The sequence below is a fragment of the Alosa sapidissima genome, chromosome 6 (genome assembly GCF_018492685.1).
Source record: "Alosa sapidissima isolate fAloSap1 chromosome 6, fAloSap1.pri, whole genome shotgun sequence".
Taxonomy (NCBI): domain Eukaryota; kingdom Metazoa; phylum Chordata; class Actinopteri; order Clupeiformes; family Clupeidae; genus Alosa; species Alosa sapidissima.
The window spans coordinates 5,048,564-5,069,507 of NC_055962.1; the positions used below are offsets into that span (position 1 = coordinate 5,048,564).

Sequence of the window (20,944 nt, forward strand, 5' to 3'; positions counted from 1 at the left end):
CACAGATCTCCCTTGTTTTAACGACTCAGCACAGGGCAGCAGCTTTAGTAGCCAATGAGTGTCTGGACAGACTGGACACACGTGCAAAGATGTCAGAATTTACTCTCTTTCTTTGCCAGGTAGAGTTTTCCCCTATCAGTTGTGTCAACAGTTGTGTAGCAACTAAAATAGATGTATTCTGTGAGGTGCGCGATATCACAGATTAAGCAACAAATACAAAATGATTTTCTCCTTTTTCAAATGACGTTTGTATTCCCTACACCAAAGAGCACCTTCAATTTTTTTTCTGCAATTCCTGAGCACTGAAACTAAGCATCTTTTCCTGTGTTGCAAGTGGCTTTCAGCTGCCGTACCACATTTGGGTCCAAGTGCAGCCAGGGATCCGGGTTCAAATCTGACCAGCAGCCATTTCCCGATCCCACCTCATGCCACTCTTCACCGTTCTATCTGAATAAAGACAAAAAGGCCAAATAATATACTTTTAAAAAGCATCATTCCAATGCTGTGTTTTAAAGCGCACTGTAGTTGTAGCTTATTGTACTGATTAAGTTACAGCTGAAGAACCAAATAGTCTAAGCACAGAGAACTCATTGTTACATGACACCATGGTAACGAATCCCCAAAGACTGCATGTTGTTCTATCTTTACATTCAATACCATCATTATCAGTGATGTAAGTGATTACCAGTGACGGGCGTGTGTGTGTGTGTGAGAGAGAGAGACCAAGATAGGGAGGTGTTTGTTAAGGAGGGAGTAGGGAGTGAATGGAGGAAGGAAATGTCGCAAAAGACATCCACAATCCACAGAGCATGAGTGTGTGTGTGTGTGTGTGTGTGGGGGGGGGGGGGGGGCTGGAACACTTGAGCGGTAATGGAGATTATTGGGGAAGATGCGAGCAAGAGCCGTACCCATGGCCCTTCCTCGCTGCGTCAGCCTGTGTTCTTTCCTGTGTTGTTCTTGGGTGTTTGACCAATGGTTGTGTAACCATGTGTACTCATTCTGTGATCACAATCCAGTCCCGTCTCCTGACCAGCGTCTGTGACCAGACCATGAGAACAACCTCTGACCCTCTGATGAATCACATGACCTGTCTAGAAGAGGTCACCATCACCAACATCAAACCTGGAGAAGGACTGGTACACATCTCACCACATAAAACAATTAAACACATTTATACTGAATGTTATTGTACATTTGTGAGTGTCGCTACATGGTTCTTGAACATAGAGGAAGATCTCAAGAACCCTTATATGGAACCTTACAAAGTTCTTTGTTGTATTGAAAAAAAATCATACAATGATACAAAATCATACATCATACAATGACAGGAAACTTTTGCTTTTACCAGACTGCTTATTTTCAACACCTTCATAAAGAAATTTCCGTCTTAAATGTAAACAACATAACAGACTGTATTTTGTGAATTAGGACTATGATTATGGTGTCAGCCATTCCCATTGGTCGTATGAAGACTAATCCTCTGAACTAATGTATTTTAGGGCATGTACATCAAATCCACATATGATGGGCTCCACGTCATCACAGGCACCACAGAGCATGTAAGTGTGGTTACTCTTTACTAAAGACACTGCATTACCACTGAAAAGGCCACGTGTTCTATGAACTCTTGTTTTGACCATGGAAACCATAGCGACTAATGAGATGGATGCTTGGTTGTAGACGGGGCCATTATGTAACAGGGTTTACAGTTACAGGGGTTGATGTTAGTAACAACTCACTAGTTGATGCAAGTGGCTGCAACTACATGTTGTTTGTTGTTGTTGTTTTGTTTTTTTGTCAGTAGAAACTCTGATGCAGTTCCATAATGCACTCTGTTCCTGTCCTCCATAGTCTCCTGCAGATCGAACGAAGAGGATCCACGCTGGAGATGAGGTCATCCAGGTCAACAGGCAGACAGTGGTAAGGATTATTCAGCACTTCTACTCCAGCTTCACTATCTGTCAGTCTCTCTCTATCTATCTCTCTTACTCTCTCTCTGTCTCTCTCTATCTCTCTCTCTATTCTATCTCTCCATCTCTATCTCTCTCTCTTTCTCTCTGCCATTTTGTTTTTCCCCTCCCTCTCTCTCTCTCTGTCTCTCTCTTTCTGTGCATCTACTGTGGTCATGTTCATACTGTAGTGTCTGTCCCTCTGATCTCCCTCATTCTGGTTCCCCTCTCAGGTGGGCTGGCAGCTGAAGAACCTGGTGTCCAAGCTGAGGGAGAACCCTGTGAGTGTGGTTCTCATGGTGAAGAAGAGGCCCTCGGGCACCTGCAGCTTCACCCCCGCCCCCCTGAAGAACATGCGCTGGAGGCCACCTGCTCCACAGGTAACGCGCAACCCTCGTGTCCGACACCTCTACCTGCACGCACCTCATGCATCGCTCACCTCCGCGCCCAACACCTGGCCTGCGCTGCTCTGATCAGATTCCATGGAGGTCTTATTAGCCTTGTTATTCAGAGGCGCCTGTGAGAGCCCTTTGGGTGTAGCTGTTACAGGTCCCTGGATGTGAACTGGTGTAGCATGGCACTGCATGTCTGATTTTTTGTGTCTTTGGTCGAGTAGTTGATTTAAAAGAGTGTCACGCTCACCTTACCAGAATGATTCGCAGTACCTCAGATCCCCCAGATTTAGGCGTTTTCATGACCGCATATGACTACTCCTTTGTTTAGAGCGCACAAGCCCCTGAACCACCCATGAGGTGTTTTGGGTGTTACCAAGAAAACAATGAGCCCCTTCACCTAATGGAAAAAAAGAGGAGTAAAGTCAAAATGTAGAAAGCCTCACGGTGATGTCATCCATTTTCATCAGGTGACTCATAGGTTAACAAACAATAGTCTAATCTGTGGAGCTATTTAGAAGCCGCACCAGGAAGTGTGTCTTCAGTCGTGTAAATGGGGGAACTCTGAATATCATAAGGGAAACTTTCAACAGGTCCTGTAACCTAAAAATCCCCAGGGAGCCGGCTTCTAATTTAAGCCTGTTCTGTTTCAGCTCCACCCAAACCATGTCAACTATGGGGGGGGGGGGGGTATGGGGGCAAAAAAATATGAAATGAACAGTTTCAATCCTTCCTAAATCTCCTTACGCAAGTCCTCTAATCCGAAAGGGAACATGGCTATCTTGTTGTTATAAGAGCAAAATATGAGGACTTTGAGAGGCTCTGAAGTAGCGGCGTGTTGGCGGACCCCTAATTAGGGACTCAAAGCTCTTGTGTTGCAACAGCGTCTTGCAACAGTGTCTAACCAGAAGGCTTTGCCAGGTCCTGTGCCCACTGGAATAATGTTAGAGGACAAACAAACTGCATCAATGTAAACAAAACTGAATCAATGCACCAAACAAAATGTTTCATGCTATATATATAGTATATCATCACATACCCTTCACCATACCTGGCATGGTTTTTATTTTAGTTAGCCTAATAGCTAGAAGGAAAGTACCCCATGCCAATTGTAAAATATGGTGAAGGGTATGTGATTATGTGGGGCTATTTTAATTCCAAAGGCCAAGGGAACTATATCAGGATGCATAGTATCCTGGATCCATAAAATAACTGGCCTTTAAAAATAAAAATCTGCCTGCTTCTATGGGAATTTAAAGAAGCCCTATGCAGGTCTGGTTATTCCTTCGCTGTTTCTGGGTTTTCGCTGGATTTGGGCTCCGGATTTGGCATTTTTCACGACATAGCTCCCCCTGCAGCTTCGGTAGCAAGTGACTGCTACGCTAAACCCCCATTAGCTAGCAAGCTAGCCATCAAGAAACCAAGCTAAACACATACAGGGCTCACAATAAAACGGTCGAGCAAACACATTGTTCAAGAGACTATCAAACCACATTACAAAAACGAAGTTCACCCAAGGGTAGGCTACTTACAATTTCAACAGCAACAAAGCCAAGTCGGCGTCCGTTTTGCAGTCTTCTTAGAAACTACAATCTGACTACATTTTTGAGGCGCGATTGGATACTTCCGCTGAGTCACATCCTGATTTACCCGGTCCGGGTTTAGAAAGTTGCATATTCGGTTTTTCCGCGGAGAAGCGATTGAGGGAGACGAAGCACCGACCAAACAACCCAGAAAGTGTTGTAGAACCATCAGAACGACTCTCAACCTGCATAATTAAGGTCATTTTTGCTAAAATTGTTGCATAGAGCTTCTTTAACATTGGGGTATGTATACTTATGAGCCCCTGTATTTTAAGGAAGAACATTTATTTATTTACAATACATTATTCATTCACAAAGAAAATTGGTGTCCTTAAAGATTAGATTTTTAATTAAGGCATGATCAATTTCCAAAACATAATTTTTTTCATTCTTCTTTTTAGTCAACTTTAGCATGTGTGTAAACTTATGAGCACCACTGTATGTATATATATATATATATATATATGTGTGTGTGTGTGTGTGTGTGTATGTGTGTGTATATATATATGTATATATATATATATATATATATATATATATATATATATATATATATATATATATATATATATATATATATAGTATGTGAGTTTATCCTGATTCAACAGAAGTTAAACTATTTTCTTTTGTTTTTGTTTATTTTTTCCCAGAACCTACCCTGCCCACACACCTCTCAGGCCCCAAACAGTTCAGCGGAGTCCCCTATGAAGAAGGAGAAGCCAGCCATTTTGGACCTGTACATTCCGCCTCCTCCCATGGTTCCATATACCCCACGGTGAGTAGCTCAGGGGCCCTCAAGATCCATTAAGAACAACACAAACACGTTCTCCAATGATGATGGAATCCCACCTTTTCACTGCAGAAAATCCTAGAATTCAAAATCTAAGTGAGATAAATAAGCTTAAATCAAGGGAATATATATATATACTTATTTTTCTAATTTTTGCTGATAATAAGACAGTTTTGCACCTTTTTTGCACGTTTTGACCTTGTTATAAGTGTATAAAAAAAAGTTTCTTGTTCTTGTGAAAATACTACTTAAATAAGCATAATTATCTTCCAAGATTTGCCAATAGAACAAGAAGATTTTCACTTAGTACAAGGCAAAAACTGAAATCAAGTGCAAAAATGTCTTGTAATAAGTAAATATTAGAAAAACTAGATGTACCGCAGAGCGGTACAAAATATGACCGCCGCCCAGTCCAGCACATTTTTTCCACAAAAATAAATCACGCTGAAAGGCCTATATGATTCTAACTGTCTCACTAAATTGCATTATCCACACTCAATTCTCACTGGTATCTGCTAGACAACAAGTACCAAAACATGATTAGTTCATAGATTTCACATGTAAAATTAATTTTATACAACCCCACCCCCATCTTGCCTGTTCATAATTCTGAGAAATTCTTGAATTGTGTGCATGTGTGCGTGTACACGTTTATGTTTATGTGTGTATGTGTGTGTGTGTGTGTGTGTGTGTGTGTGTGTGTTTGCCTGCGTATGTGTGTTTGTGCATGTGCATGCATGCGTACATATGTCTACTGTGTGAGTATGTGTCATACGTATGATTACTGTGAATGTATGTGTGTGCGTGTGTATCTGTTTATGCACATGTGTGCACATGGAATAGGTTAACATGACCCCTGGAGGCAAACATACGGAAAAAATTGGTCATCCTAGGCCCTACGGTTCTCAAGATATTCACATAAAACTGAATGTGTCTGCGAAAAATGATGGTTCCATGCTATCCATATGGGGTTACATGCCCACCAAGTTTCATCTACCCCGGTCTTTCAGTGTCCCGAGAATCCTTGACGGAAATTTGGACATGCGAAAAAGAAAAAAGAAAAAATCTGACTAAACCTATATAACCGCCGCTTCGCTGCGCGGCGGTCATAATAAGTACATATTCATTTGATTTAAGCTTATTTATCTCACTTAGATTTTGAATTGTAGGATTTTTTGCAGTGTTCAAATGAAGAGTTAGATGTTGGAAGAGTTGGTGGAATAAGCTTTTTAACTAGCACTGTTTTAAATAACACAATACTGTATTATTACTTGCTTTGATAGAATCTTTGGGACGCAGCTTTTGACATCCTTCTTCTCTTGACGATCTCTTGCAGGGATGCCAAACCAGTGGTGTGCACCGGCGTCAAACTAAGGCCAAAGCGCTCGCAGTCGCCCAACTCATGCCTTGACCATGAGGGCCGGCGGCGGTTCACCATCGCCGACTATAACAGCAAGCCTGCGCCCAGCCCCATGGAGCTTCCCATGCCCCAGGCCCGCATGAGGCAGCGGACGTCCTCCAGAGGTCAGTGCTCCTTGCCCCTGGCCCCAAACCCAGTCCAGCCCAAACACATCCAGTCTGCTCCGGTCCTCACACAAAAACCTCAGTCTACGTGGTGTCTGTCTGCAACTGAAGTATCAGTCTGACTGTTTACTTACTGAACTGGTAGGGCAAGACCACAACATTGCTTTAGGGAGGTACACAGTTATACTGGACTTCCTCTCCTGTGCATTACTTTGAATTTACATTTACTAGTTAGGTAAACACTTTTTTTTCCAAATTTAGACATGGACTTCTGATTGGGCATGCATTGTTTTATCAGCATTTCTGATGCACGGGAATAAAATATTCTGATTGATATGGAAAACTTATGGAAATGTGTTGGTCAAAACATGCATGAAGCTGGTGTTATAAGAGCGAAATATGAGGACTTTGAGAGGCTCTGAAGTAGCGGCGTGTTGGCGGACCCCTAATTAGGGACTCAAAGCTCTTGTGTTGCAACAGCGTCTAACCAGAAGGCTTTGCCAGGTCCTGTGCCCACTGGAATAATGTTTGATGCAGTTTGTTTGTCCTCTATGTAAACAAAACTGAATCAATGTACCAAACAAAATGTTTCATGATATATATATATATATATATATATATATATATATATATATATATATACGTACTGTGATTTGCATACACCATATTCCAGCTGCTAGTAATGTTTCGACAGCACAGGACATGACCATGTAATGGAGTCTTAAGTATTTTCCACTGTCAGCTGTAAATTCTGCTTGGTGTTATAGGCTAAGATTTTGTGAGCGCACTAGCGAGTGTCATAAAGGTCAGGCAGATGTTCTGTGCTCACAGCTTACAGCTTCACCACTAAATCTCTCTCTCTCTCTCTCTCTCTCTCTCTCTCTCCTCACAGGGAAGCCTCGGCCGGTGTCCATGCCTGTAGACACTTGCCTGGGTCTGTCTGACTCGCCCTCCAGGCTGTGGCCCCAGGGCAGGACAGGTGAGTGCATCTCTCTTCAGCGTCTCGCACTCTCTCTCTCCAGCATCTCTCTCTCCCTCTTGCTCTCGAATTCAAATTCAAAGTTGCTTTATTAGCATGACTGTTTGTGTACAGTGTTGCCAAAGCTAGTTTCTCCAGCGTCTCTCTCTCACTAGCGTCTCTAGCTTTCTCCCACTCTCTCTCAATTTCAAAGGTGCTTAGCATGACTGTTTGAGTACAGTGTTGCTAAATCTAGTGTCTCTGCATCTCTCTCTCTCTCTCTCTCTCCCTCTCCACCCCCCCCCTCTTTCTCGCCTATATGAAGCTGCAGTTTCACCCCAAACCCAAGCAGAGCCCCAGCTAATCTCTGCTGCCATCAGCTAGGCTAATTACACACGCCACGACGCACAGCACGACGCACACAGCAGTCGGCAGGGAATTAGTGGTTAGAGTGTGCGTGTGTGTGAGTCTTAAATTTGTTTGTTAACGCCAGTAAAGTAAGCCCGAGGCTAAGGACAATTTAGTTAGACAATTCAGTTTCAGGGTGTGGTGTTTCCAGGTGTGAGTATTTTTCTGTGTAATAGGCGTAATGCTTGCACCTGTATAGTTAGAATTATTCACAAGAATCCATAATTCATCTATTTGCACTCACTACTCCTTTTCCCTCCCTGTTCAGTAGCATTAGTAAAGTGTAGCTGAGACACACACACATATACTTCAATCCACTCTACCTAAACGTATATGTAACTTGTATGCTAATACACCTGCTCCCCTCTCCCCAGGTGAGAGCCCTGTGCACCGGTACCTTAGCAACGAGCGCATCCCCACCATCTCAGAGGAGGCGCCATGCTTCCCGCTGCCCTACCGGCCGGCGGCGCGCGAGCGTCAGCTGACGCGTGGCGTGGACCACATCCGCGGCAGCCAGTGCTTCATCAACGCCGACCTGCACAACAGCGCCACCATCCCCTACCAGGAGGCGTTGGCCAAGAAGGCGCCCAAGCAGAAGCCCGCGCCGTCGTCGTCATCGTCGTCCGGCGAACCCTCACTGCTGAGCAGCTGGATCGCCCGGCTCAAGCTGCTGACACACTGATTACGCGGGTGTGGGAGAGCAAATGACCTAGAGAGAGGGAGAGGGAGGAAGTGTGTGGGTGAGTGAGTGAGTGAGGGAGTGTGGGTGTGTGACTGATTCCCATGGCTTGTGTGTGTGTGTGTGTGTGTGTGTGTGTGCGTGCGCACGCATGCGTATGTGAACAAGTCTCTATGCGTATGACTGATTCCCACAGCTGCTGCGTGTGTGTCCATGTGTATGTGTGTGTGAGTGTGGACTGTAACACACTCTACTACGTGAGTTTGTTGGTGTGTGTTGAGGCCACATCGCCAGTGCCTTTGATCCGCCTCTCACTTCCCTGAGTGATCTGGAGTGTTAGTTCAGGATGTTCATGGAATCTTGAACCTGTCAGCCTTGTTTGAAATCCCAGCACCCAAAGACTATCTGGTGCAAACCTCCATTTGCTGCTTTATAAAAAATAACGATCCATATGGAAACAGGACTTGTTGCTTTACATATGTTTCATGTTCCATTTTAATTCATCAATGTGTGAATCTTATGAAGCTATGTTGTTGTTTCTTCTAAGTTACAACTATTTTTAGTGTATAGCTGAATATACACTGTTTGTTGGAAAACAGTGAATGTCATATGATGTTCAGCTCAGGTCTAGGAAACATTTCCATGTATGTTTTGTCGGTAGAAGTCATTAGGTAGCTCACTTGTGTATAACTTAAGTTATTTAATTGGTCATAAGCATTTTTATGTGTATAGATTTTTCATTTTGGCATTATTGAATAATTTGTTTGTAAAATCCTTGTTCACTTTTTACATCTTGCAAATGCTACTTTTCACATGATATCTTTGCTTGATATTTTCTGTTACACTTGGTTGGAAAGAGAATAGATCTTTGTGATGCTAATAACATACAACTCTTATTTACAAAAAAATATATTTTATCAAGGGCATTGTTATAGTGTGATAATTCAGTGTCCACTGTGTTATCAGTATTTCTCTGTGTGTGTGTGTGTGTGTGTGTGTGTGTGTGTGTGTGTGTTTGCAAGTATGTCCGTGTGAAAGACTGAGACAAACACTGACAAAAATGTATAACATTACAAAAAGAGTATGCAATTGCTGTATGCTTAATTAAAACTCAGGCTGTGGGCCTTCGTTGAAGCCCTGAGACATCCAAATCAACACTATTGGTGCACCACTGCTTCATACCATCATCATCATATAGATTATATACCACATACATCACATAACGTAAATGCTACTATTTACAAGCATTACCACCTGGAGAACCACAGGAGGAGGAACACACTTAACTTAAATACTTAAAATCATTCACTTGGACATCATTGATGCAGAACAAATTCAGTTTTGCTGCTAATAAATGGTGTAATTGTATGTGGTGTAATAGAGAGCTCTATGCAAGACAAAACCATTCTAATCGCTACAGGAGCACGTTTTAAGGCTTCATAAGCTTTCATAAGCTAAACTTTACTATTTTGAACACAGGATTTGTTTGCTACGGTTATGTAAATGTTTTGTTGATATGTGATCATCTCAACAATATTTTATTAAAGTTGCAATTAACTGTAATTTCTCTTGTGTTGAATGTGAATACTGGGGCAGCCGTGGCCTACTGGTTAGCGCTTCAGACTTGTAACCGGAGGGTTGCTTGTTCGAACCCCAACCGGTAGACCACGGCTGAAGTGCCCTTGAGCAAGGCACCTAACCCCTCACTGCTCCCCGAGCGCCGCTGTTGTTGCAGGCAGCTCACTGCACCGGGATTAGTGTGTGCTTCACCTCACTGTGTGTTCACTGTGTGCAGTGTGTTTCACTAATTCACGGATTGGGATAAATGCAGAGACCAAATTTCCCTCACAGGATCAAAAGAGTATATACATGTATACTTATACTTACTGTAGTCCAAAACTGATTTTCATGGTTCAGCCTGATATGTAACACTTAAAATGAACATAACATGTAATTATGTATATAGTTTTGTAGATTGTTGTTTGTAGTTTTGTTAAGTGTGTAGTTTTGTAGACTGATTTATTTTCTCTTCAAACTGGCAAAGCCTTACAGTAAATTTGTCATCTGTCAGGAAAGCGAAGACATTTAGTTTACATTTACATTTATTCACATAGCAGACGCTTTTTATCCAGAGTGACTTGCAGCAAGAGGTCATGTTTACAGCACCACAGCAACAGTTAAGGGTAGCACATTTCTGTGTAATGCAATGTGTTTCGCCAGATTTACGTCAGATTTACAGAATTTGATATGCACTTGGTATATCTCTTATATTTCTATTTGTCAGTGATTCGTAAAAAACTTCCACTTCATTTGTTTTACGGCCCTGTGTGTGTCTGGATTGTGTGGTCTACATGTCTGTCTGCTTTGCAGAGTTTAGAGTTCATATCCAGGAGGTGCATAGAGAGATTTTCTCACTGTACAATGTAAATAGTTCTGTGTATTGTTCAATATAAAAACTAATGAATGACAAATTTAGTAACTTGAGATTACACACACACCTTTTCATTTGAGTAGCATTCATATTCAGTAATCATTTATAAAACTTTTAGAATCTAGATTTGTTTTAACACTAAGCACATGTTGTTAGGTTTCTCATTTATCATGACGTTCTGACATGCTCATACTATGTTTGCCCAATGTGGGTCTGTTTCATAGTTTCTATAACAGCCGTATCAGCGCCGGTCAGCAGCGCCACCTGCTGGTGAATAAAAAGCGAGGCTGTACCATTGACTCGTTCACGAACCTGGCTGCCTGGAGACTAGAAACAGTGTTCACCTTGTGACATGCATGTCAGCCTGATTTTGTCAGGTTGTTGATAATTTGATGCTGAAAGCCACCATATAACTTAATGCAAGTAAACAACACTTTATTGATAATAAATGATCTCGTGTAGCCAAGGCCCTAGACTATTTTAATGTTTAAACCCTAAATGCAACTAAACAGTGTAAATTATAGCCTAATGCAGGTGACTATCGCAAATGCGCAAATTTTAAATGTATTTATTTTCATTTTTTTAAAAATAGAAATATATGGTTTGGGGTAGGACCTCTTTACAACAATAGATATTAGAAAGCTAGACAATACTTAATTCAATCAGATTCATAGCCTCCATCCTGATTTGTTGATATTGAGGCAATGATTCCATGCAAAGGCTTGGGCTTCAGGGCCCCCTGACCCCTTGGGCCCCTGGGTCTGGGCCCGGTAGGCCCGTGCAGTAATCCATCCCTGCACCTGTCTGATTTGCAGTCAGAGTCACATGCCCTCCAGTGATTGTTGCCCCACCATAAATGGCGTCACTATTTAGGCCTACGTACGTTTTGGACCCAATGCGGTATCTAGCTTTCTAATATCTATGTTTACAACCACAAGGCCTAGGCCTAATGCTAAAATAGTATGAAATTATAAATGCTCAACATGGTGGTCAAAACCTTAACTAATTCTTGACATCAAATTGACATCATGGTGCCCGCTGGGCACCTGTACAAATCTCACCCACCTTAACGGTCCCGCTGAAATCTCTGAAGTTGGCAGCTCTAATTACTCTACTTGCCAACAGTAGGCCTACCCACTGTCCACCACGTGCTGCTAAGCACACAAACAGGAAACAGCATTAATTGGCAGGTGTGTGTTAATTTGACCCAACGATTCGACTTCATTTCTCCTGAAGATAAATGCGAAAATGTCGGCCGTCAATTTTAATCGAAGGCTACGCAACATCATGAACTACGATATCTACACTCTAAAATATTTCCTGCAGGTAATTGTGGTTGTTGGAGACGACAGAGATTTACCCAACGCGCATCTTGCCATGGCGTCCACAAGCGTATTTTGTAGGCCTACATTTGTTATTAAGTGGTCATTCCATCTATTAACTGCAGGACCATCATGCATTCACAGTAGCGTATGTTAACATAAACCTTTCCAAATCAACCTGCTTTTTAAAAATCTAAGTTTTGTCTGTTTTCAAGGTTGTCTCCCCATCGAAGGAGAAACCTCGGGAGGCTCGTCATGTAAGACCAGTAACAGTAAGTGTAATGTAAGTGTGTCACTCTTTACCCCTGTGGTCTGGTGGCTGTGTCATTTCCTCTGTAAAACTCAATGTATTGCAACAATGCTTGTAATGCATTCTGAGAAAGAGATTATAAAATGATGTAAATATTAAGATTAGAGTAGGGCTAATCTGTAGTGACGTTCAAATGGTGCTATCAGTGATTACATTGTAGGCCACCCTGGTGTTCCAATCAGTTTTCTTGTGCCATGTTGATCAGAGTTCTAAACAGGACTCTGTGGGTTAGCAAAGTGAAAGAATTGTGCAAAAAGAATAACCATGAGACAGGATGTTTCACTCAAATATTTTACATAAAAAGTGGTTTTGTGTTTTGACAGAAATTGTGAGAGAGTAAAGCCAGAAAGAGACAACACAGACATACAGAAAATGTGTGTGTGTGTGTGAGAGAGACACAGAGAGAGAGAAGGAAGAGGTCTTTGTGACTGTACACTGTGTGTGTGTGAGCTGCAGTGTGTTAGTCTGTGCTTTGCATGTGCGGTGGCTGGCTGATGGCTGAGCTCTGCTTGAGCTGTCATTCACACTGTTCCCCTCTCTCTCTCTCTCTCTCTCTCTCTCTCTCTCTCTCTCTCTCTCTCTCTCTCTGTCCTCCTCTGCTCTCTCCGCACTCTCAACCTGGAGGGCTCAGTGCATCGCAGCTGCCGGCTCAATCCTCGGGGTAAGACAGTCACTTATATGTGTCCTCTAGTAGGCTTATTATTACATTGTCTGCAATGCAGTCACTTTTTTTCTATTGTGGTCTTCCTCAAATGCACCTGGTTGTTTACTGTTTTCTCGATGTACTATGTATCAATTAGGAAGCCGAACTGACCAGCGGCGTAGTTATTTGTGTGATGGTTCTACTGTTCTTTACTGTGTTTATTGTGGTTTGGCGTTTCTGTGTCTGTGTACGTACACTCACCCTTCGTGCAAGCACCTGCATGACCCTTCACCTGCTTGTTGGTGTTTGGCCCTGAAGGTAATGCTGGGATGAGTCGTCGTAAAGTGTCTGTGAAGGATCTCGGGCAGGGGGACTGCAGTGGGTGGCTTCACAAGAAGAAGGACGGCAAGGGCTTTCTCGGCACCCGATGGAAGAAGTATTGGTTTGTGCTGAAGAAAAACTCCCTGTACTGGTATGCCACCGAATTGGTGAGTGGTTTCCTGGAGGTCAACTGTGTTGCACTACTCTGTTCCCCGGGATAAAGGAGAAGCATATTTACACCACAGATTCATTTACGAAAGAAGAAGTCCGGTTCGTTCATTTTGTTGCTGAAGCTAATCTATTTGTGGAGCTGAAGAGGATCTGGTATCATAGTTCCAGTAGCTTACGTCCCTGAATTTCCCTAGAAGTTCTTTTGAAATGGTGTTATTCTATTATCGTGCTCCCCTATGGTCCCCTACTCAAATGCAGAAGATAGATGTCACTGTTCACTGAAGTGTGTGTGTGTGTGTGTGTGATAATAATAATAAAGAACCTTACTCAACTATACTCCCCAAGCTAAGATAAGAAGTTCCCCAAATGAACATGTTGATACAGACTTGCAGATTTGCCATACATAGACTTGTATATGATGTGTTGTGTCCAGCAACGGCTTTAACTGTTTGCTGAATTCCTTACATCCCTTATTGCGTCTTGTCTTTGCAGGCAGAGAAAGCAGAGGGATACATCAACCTAAGAGAGTTCACTGTGGAACGGGCCTTAGAACACAAGAAGAAGAAGTAAGCTTTTGATTTCTCTGTATTCTTTCTTTTTGATCTCGGTTTGGAGGCATTATAAGTGATATTGTGGTCAACCACAAAACTAATGAGCTGCAGAAGGTGAGCATGACATAAGACATACAGACACAAACACAGAGATTTTTTTTCTTTTTCCTGCTTCCGTTTCTTTCTTGTTTGCACTGAGTAATTATGATGGCAGCTGCTCATATATACGTGCTTTCAAAAGTAATTGTTTTAGCATGCATCCTACCAGACAACCTCTTCGATGAACAAGCTAACATATAAATTTAGGACTGTTCGATGCCTATGCTGATATCTGGGTGCTTGCAGCGTTGGCAATCAAGCGTGATGCGTGCAGGGAAGGCCTTAAGCACTGCCTCTCACCGCACAGCTCAGCTCCCCTTAATAGCATGCTGTCAACTCCTCCCCCACCGAGAGGAAATGGTCGGGGGTGAACATGTACTCTTGAGCATCGCTGCACTCATGAGACTTCCCTGTGCACCCAAGACACACAGCACCAGTAACAGAGCTAGTGGTGTCTATAATGGTGTCTATTTATGAACATTAATGAATGCAACGCCCATTTTTATGTGGAGGGATTCTAGGTAGCTGTGATTCTCACCTCTGTTGCTTTTGGATTTTTGCTCTTCTGCTGTTTGTCTGTTTGCCTCCCAGTGCCATGAAGGCCAGCCATCCTCAGGTCATGACACTCTACTTTGCAGCGGAGAGCATCAAAGACATGAACAAGTAAGTGTGAAAGACCGGTGCTGTGAAAGGCACAGGAACATCTGTGAACAGGAAACCACGTGTTGTGCGCACAGTCATTTCCCTTTTTTTCTGTGTGGGGCTGCAGTTACGATTCAAACTCGAAAATATTGATTCATCACAGTGACTACACTAGCATGTTTCTAAGCATAATAAGAAAGAAATAAGAATTGATAACCAAGGTGTCTTTAACATGAAAAGCATTGTTTGCTGCTTATAACCAAATGGTATTAGCGCAGCGATTTGTATCCATTTGGCAACATCATCCTAGTCAACACATCCATTTGATTAAAGCAAACGGATTTTGTTTTGTCTTGTGTGTTGAAATAAAACATGTTTTGGTCTTGGATCCAGTCAATCTGAGGCCTGCTATCTGAAGTTGCTCTTCCTGCCGCAGGTGGTTGAGTGCGTTCAAGGAGGCCTCCATGCACAGGAGTCCAACTCCAGCCAGTGAAGATGAAGTTGATGGTGTGTGGGATTTCTTGTAGTAACTGTGCTGCTTTGATACCCAGATCAGTGATGGAACATCACATGTTCAGTGCAGTAAATGGTAGAGTCTAGTTAAATCCCTGCCCTTATACTGCACATTATTACCTGTGTGTGTGTGTGTGTGTCTAGGTTGCTACAGTGAAGCAAGTGACCATGAGGAGACCGACTCGGTAGAGGTGGCCTGCCAGCCTTACACAGAGGAGTTGACTGCTAGCAGTATTAATGTGAGCTGAAGACCGATTTGGCAAGCACTAGTTTTCCCACGTGCTGACGGTCAGCAGATAATGTCTTGCTCTTTGACACAAACACTTGCGGCAAGTCTGTCAGCAGGAAGTGTTTCTATTTGCATGCCAGATTGCAGTAAACCACAGTGTGGCAGATAGGCATTAGTCTTGAGTCTTGGTTGTGTTCTTGCTTGAGTTCTGGTTTTAGGGGAGGTCTCGCATATCTTACACTGTTCAATTTAGCTGTGCTATATCTAGGGACAGAATATAAGCAGCAATTGTATGTCATATCCAAATACTAAATGTCAGTTGGCTTCTCAAAGTGCTTCTCGGAGCAGCAGTGTTAGTATAGTGAAGCTGGCTGCCCTGACATTTAAAAAATGCGGTCATTAACCCTTAAAGGAGTATCGTCACACCGGTGTGATGGGAATGTTGAGAAATGAACGTTCTAAAGAATATCTGGGTTCATTGAATTCAACATAGAATTTTAGAACCTTCAATTGTGCGGAACTTAGAATGTTCAAAAACCTACACCTTTAAGGGTTAAGATCATTTTTACTGTAATGTATTATTAGTCAGGTTTATTTTTCAAGACTCTATCTGGGTCTGCAGCTCACAAGTTGTAGTAACCAGTGAGAAATCTTTCTTGAATCTCTTCAAAAACGATGAGGTCCTCACCGCCCATAGCCAAAGGATGCAAACATCTTTGTCAGCCTTTTGTTATTGTTGGGAGGTGCATTACACTGCGTCGCTGCTCAATATGAGTCGCTGCTCAATGTGAGTCACGCCTGCTCAGACGTGTTTTTTGGTTACAAAAACTCACTTTTTAGATTTAATAGTACTGATTTTGTGCTGACTTTAACTAAACATAAGGGCACAAAAGCTGAAGTGATTTGTTTTCTGTAGAAATACTGCCCTGTAGGAGTTCGCTCCACCACCTTGGGTTATCGCCTACTCTTGTAGCTAACGTGACGGTCGTCAAATGACACAGGCACGACTCCCGTCGGGCAGCGACACACTGCAGCACATACCATGTTTATGTGATTATGTGATTTGATTATTGATGAGACTGACCCCCCCCCCCCCCCCCCCCGTGTGGCCACCAGGACGAGCTCCCGCCTCCGCGCTGCTCCTCCTCGCCGTATCACCCCCCGGCGCCACTCAGCACCCCCTCCTCCTCCTCCACCTCCCCCCAGACCTCCGAGGCGACCGCCACAGCCCAGAGCGAGTCCTGGCTGGAGGTCAGCTTTACTGGGCTGCCTGCCCTCACCCTCCCCCAGAGGGAGGAAGATGGACCTCCGCAGCAGCAGCAGCAGCAGCATCCCTGCACTGGAGAGGGTGAGTTTCTCCATGTTAAGGAGAGGGCAAATAAATGGTTCACAGTTGCAATGAAATGGGTGACACACAGGCTCTAGGCCGTCGGTTCTTTAAAACTTGACTCTGATGAAGACGCTGTCGCATCAAAACGTTCGTCACTTCTAGCACCATTGTGTTTGTTTGGCATCTTGTGGTGTGTACACACTGCGCCCACCCCCCACATGTGTAGTTACCATCTGGGATGTACTAACAGGAATATGGGCCCTCACTACCTGCTCTCTAATATTGAGTGGACGTCTGAAAACCAGTCTAGGTGGCTCTCTGTAAATATTTTTCAGTTTAGGATCAGACTCCACTATATGCCAGTGCTTGCGTATTATTTTCTTGAACTCAAATCCCAAAGGGGAATAACTAGTCACACAAGTCACTAGTTATTCCCCTTTGGGATTTGAGTACTTTCATGTACTTTTTTCTTTATTTCACGGATCTACTTTACCCTGCACCTATACTAAGTTGGATGTGCGTGCATCTTCTGCTACTTTAAAATGATCTGTGCGCTCTGGTCCTGTCCTGGGTTCAGTCTTCTGAAGTGGCCCCAGACCTGCTGCTGAACTTGAGAACACTACTGATTGACTGATAAATGAGACGGTTGGAGCTGTAAGATGTTGCATTTTAGGAACCAAGAAGCATACATCTTTTTCATGGGTTTGCAAATGTGGATGCATTATGTGTGCAAAAGAATAAATCTATTTCTCTTTATGGGGTTTGATAGTATGTTAATGCACCATTCAAATGAGGTTTGAAATGGGACGCAGATTATCGCCTGCAGCTTCTAGGTGACAAAAGTGTTCAAAACCTCACACACCTGTGAAGACCTTCTCAAACTGAAACTGAGAGGAACTTTGGCAGTGAGAATATAATGTTAATTCCTTCCTCAGCTCACTGAGCAAAGGATGGGGCATTAAATCCAAGAGTGGCTGTACTTGGTCATCTCAGTCAGTTTTTCTTTTTGTCAAGTGACCATTCCAACAAAGGTTGTGAACCAGTTGCAGCAGCAGTGCATGCATGTTCACATGTTTTTGAGAAGGTGATAATGGGTCTGTTCTGCATATGTGATGTGAAGTGTGAAGTCTCTGGGACATTTTGCACCTGACGCCCTAGTGTTGCCACGGTGCAGACTTGTTGCTTTCGCTGAGCTCTGAGCTCTGCGCTCCAGAAATGGTCGACCACACTCCACCACATATTCGCATGAACAGAAGACTAGTCGCTCAGTTTGCCACTGTGTGGGACCACTTCCCTTTACCTACTGCACGTTCAGTATCGGTCGTTCCGGTTTCATCGGTCATTGGTGGCCGACGTAATATTATTAGCAACATTGCTTGTGGGTTGTAGAGCTCCCAGATGAATCGATTACCAAATGTTTGATAACTGATTAATCGGTTTGAGTTTATTGGTTTACTTTTTTTAAAGTAAAAATGATCTGATCCCAGCTCCTTAAATGTGATTATTTCCTGGTTTATCTCTGTGACAGCTGATTTTTTTTTTTTTTTTTTTTTTTGGGGGGGCGGGCGCAGCAATGCTTTAGTCAATGTCCGCATTAGTCAGTGACGTAGGTGTTCCTCTTCTCTGATTAGTTTGACACCCTCACATTCAAGAACGTTCCATTTGTTGTACACATGTACTGACTTGCCTCTTTGCCCTCTGGTGCATGTGCAGATGAGATGGAGCAGCTGTACCTGCACCTAAAGCAGGCGCGTCTTTCCCCGACGGGCCACCTGCAGCCCGCCTCCAAACGCGACTACAGGGCCTCCTTCATCAAACGCTGCCAGGACGAGGCCGTCAACGAGAAGCTGCATTATGTCAGGACTCTCAACAGCACTTTGAAGGTGTGTGTGTGTGTGTGTGTGTGTGTTTAGACTGAGGGGAGAGGGAAAGCGGGATAACATGGATGTTTTTCCTTAGGTAGTAAAGGATTCTTGCCATCTATGATTAGGTCTGTTCTGTTGTGACTAGTTGATCACTGACTAAATGATGAAGTCTCAACTGTGACCAGTATCTTCCTAGTGGATACCAGTGTATCCTGTATAAACAGCAGCTCATGCCATGCTGTACAATCTGATGAACCTATTCTTTCTCTCCTTCCCCCTCCCTCCTCCCCATTTCAGTCTAAAGAAGCAGATCTACTCTGTATAGAACAGGTGCTAGCTGACCCCTGCCTAAGTGCCTACAAGTATCGCGAGTGGAAAGAGGCCAACGTGCTGCTTCTCCAGGACATTGCCCAATGCAACCAGCCACCAGGGCAGTGCCAGAGCACCACAGGAGCAGGACCAGCACAGGAGCCCACCCAGACCTGCACCCCCACGGCCAGCAGCACCCCCACGCCCTACTACGCAGAGACCAGCGTGTGAGCCGTCTTTGGAGCGATGTTTGAGGTTCTCAGCAAATGAGTCCCACTGAAAAAAGGTGAAGAAGCAAGTCTGACTGGTGCTGAGAATGCTAGACTGTCAGTCTGGCATGCGTTTGCCCCACCACTGGATTGGAGAAGTGTTAGCGTGTGCTATGGTGGGACTGGTGGTTAAAAAGTGATCTATAGTTTGGGTTGAATCCTCTGCCTGGAGCTTAGAAGTGTGGCTGAAGAGACCCAGTGTTTAGAGTGGTCTCTGTGCTCTGCCATACACTTTGGGATTGCAGATGTCCGGTCGAGATGTTTCGGACAACAAGTCTTTTTTTCCCATATGGTATTGTAACGTGCCGTGGGTGTGAAGGCAGGCCGTTCCTGCAGGGTTTTTTTAACCCCACTTTTAAACACACTTATGTAGAGTTTCTGTGTGCACACATGCACACTGAAAAACATTTGACCAGTCCCTGTATCAAAATAGTTTGGTATTTGTACTGGATGATCAGTTTGTTATTCCACTGTGTTTCGTTTTGGCTGAAGTTATTTGTTTTTGACATATATTTACATGTTTGAAGATGCATCAGACATACAAAGTAAATATGTTCTCACTATGGTTAGGGAGTGTCTTAGACATACATCATCTGGGACTCCTCAAGTCCAGTGTTGTGTATAAGGCATACAGTATGGTGTTGGTGAAATTAATAGGAAATGTTCTCCGTTTAAATATTCAGAAACATCTTAAATTTTAACTTGAGGAGTCTTTTAAACATTGCACATATGTTATATGTTTTCAATCACTATATATAAATGTCCTGGATGTTGTATATATTGCCTTCTCTGTACATTGTTTGTTTCTTTTGATTTTAATATGTATTAAGTGTACACAGAATGGGAAGGAAATAAATTACTTACTTTCCATTTGAACTGAGCCAACAACTTCATTTCACTTTCATTTAATTTTTTTTCCATGTCTACTCAGCCTTTTCAACTCTTTCACTCTGCTGACTGATCCCTGTTGGATGCCAACACAGTGTAGCGAATCTATACATCAAGACGGCAAATTGTTTAAGCTAACCATCTGCAGTAACTATTTAATTAAAGGCATCTTGCATTTGAACATGCATACAACACAAAAACTATCCAAATCTTTTCATGAATGGAGATGTCTCAAACATTCAGATGATATCCAGCCATCTGTTGCTTTTCTTTGTTTGATGATACAAAGAAGTTTTTTGGAGGCAGTGGACTCCCCGTCAACCCCCAAACCTGACGGTCATTCAGATGATAATGAGGGATGAGGTTGTGGGTGCAGGGACTGCTCACTAGGGCGCGCCATTTGACTTCATCTTCAGCTGATCCTCAGCTGCACAGGCTGTCCCTTGCGTTCAAGCCAATGGACTGTTTTTTTCTTATGATGTCCTTACCCTGAACAACTTAGACAAGATTTGGGAAAGATTCTTGAAAGATTGGAGTCTTTTGAGTGAACCTTGAATGTAGGGCGTTAGTTAAAGAATTAGTCAAGAATCTTTCCAATATCTTGTCAAAATTGTTTGGTGTGAGGAGGCCATTAGTTGATCCCAATGACAATGCTAAGTTGCTGCTCTGTTTTTTTCTCTTGTACAGTTTTAAGGGTGAACAGTTAATCCAAAATCACTGCTGTTAAACTACCTATGTACTCCTGATGGTTTGACATACACTCGCAGT

General features: G+C 43.1%; 2 protein-coding genes across 6 annotated transcripts in view; both read left to right on the forward strand.

Moving 5' to 3' along the window:
- The window catches only part of cnksr3 (cnksr family member 3), a 37,232-nt gene extending 18,481 nt beyond the window's left edge, over positions 1 to 18,751 (forward strand). For 2 of the 3 annotated variants that reach the window (XM_042095278.1, XM_042095277.1), the window contains 8 exons: positions 1,017 to 1,136; positions 1,500 to 1,559; positions 1,852 to 1,920; positions 2,183 to 2,329; positions 4,575 to 4,699; positions 6,051 to 6,238; positions 7,131 to 7,217; positions 7,979 to 9,846. In XM_042095278.1, coding sequence (XP_041951212.1) covers positions 1,017 to 1,136; positions 1,500 to 1,559; positions 1,852 to 1,920; positions 2,183 to 2,329; positions 4,575 to 4,699; positions 6,051 to 6,238; positions 7,131 to 7,217; positions 7,979 to 8,286 — 1,104 coding nt within the window. In that variant the 3' untranslated portion in view covers positions 8,287 to 9,846. Of the gene's footprint in view, positions 1 to 1,016; positions 1,137 to 1,499; positions 1,560 to 1,851; positions 1,921 to 2,182; positions 2,330 to 4,574; positions 4,700 to 6,050; positions 6,239 to 7,130; positions 7,218 to 7,978; positions 9,847 to 18,728 lie in introns of those variants that run through there. The other variant, XR_006032379.1, reaches the window with a different exon arrangement.
- ipcef1 (interaction protein for cytohesin exchange factors 1) lies at positions 11,812 to 20,164 on the forward strand. 3 transcript variants are annotated; one of them, XM_042095280.1, is made up of 11 exons: positions 11,812 to 12,040; positions 12,252 to 12,308; positions 12,971 to 13,007; positions 13,308 to 13,477; positions 13,974 to 14,047; positions 14,723 to 14,794; positions 15,210 to 15,280; positions 15,431 to 15,525; positions 16,632 to 16,863; positions 18,559 to 18,728; positions 19,008 to 20,164. In XM_042095280.1, the coding sequence occupies exons 1-11, from the start codon at positions 11,963 to 11,965 to the stop codon at positions 19,248 to 19,250; spliced, it is 1,299 nt and encodes a 432-aa protein (XP_041951214.1). In that variant the 5' UTR covers positions 11,812 to 11,962; the 3' UTR covers positions 19,251 to 20,164. The 3 variants fall into 3 exon arrangements, with proteins under 3 accessions (XP_041951214.1, XP_041951215.1, XP_041951216.1); XM_042095281.1 differs by lacking the exon at positions 11,812 to 12,040 and having other exon boundaries at positions 12,252 to 12,319; XM_042095282.1 differs by lacking the exons at positions 11,812 to 12,040; positions 12,971 to 13,007 and having other exon boundaries at positions 12,254 to 12,319.
- The last annotated feature ends 780 nt before the right edge of the window (positions 20,165 to 20,944 follow it).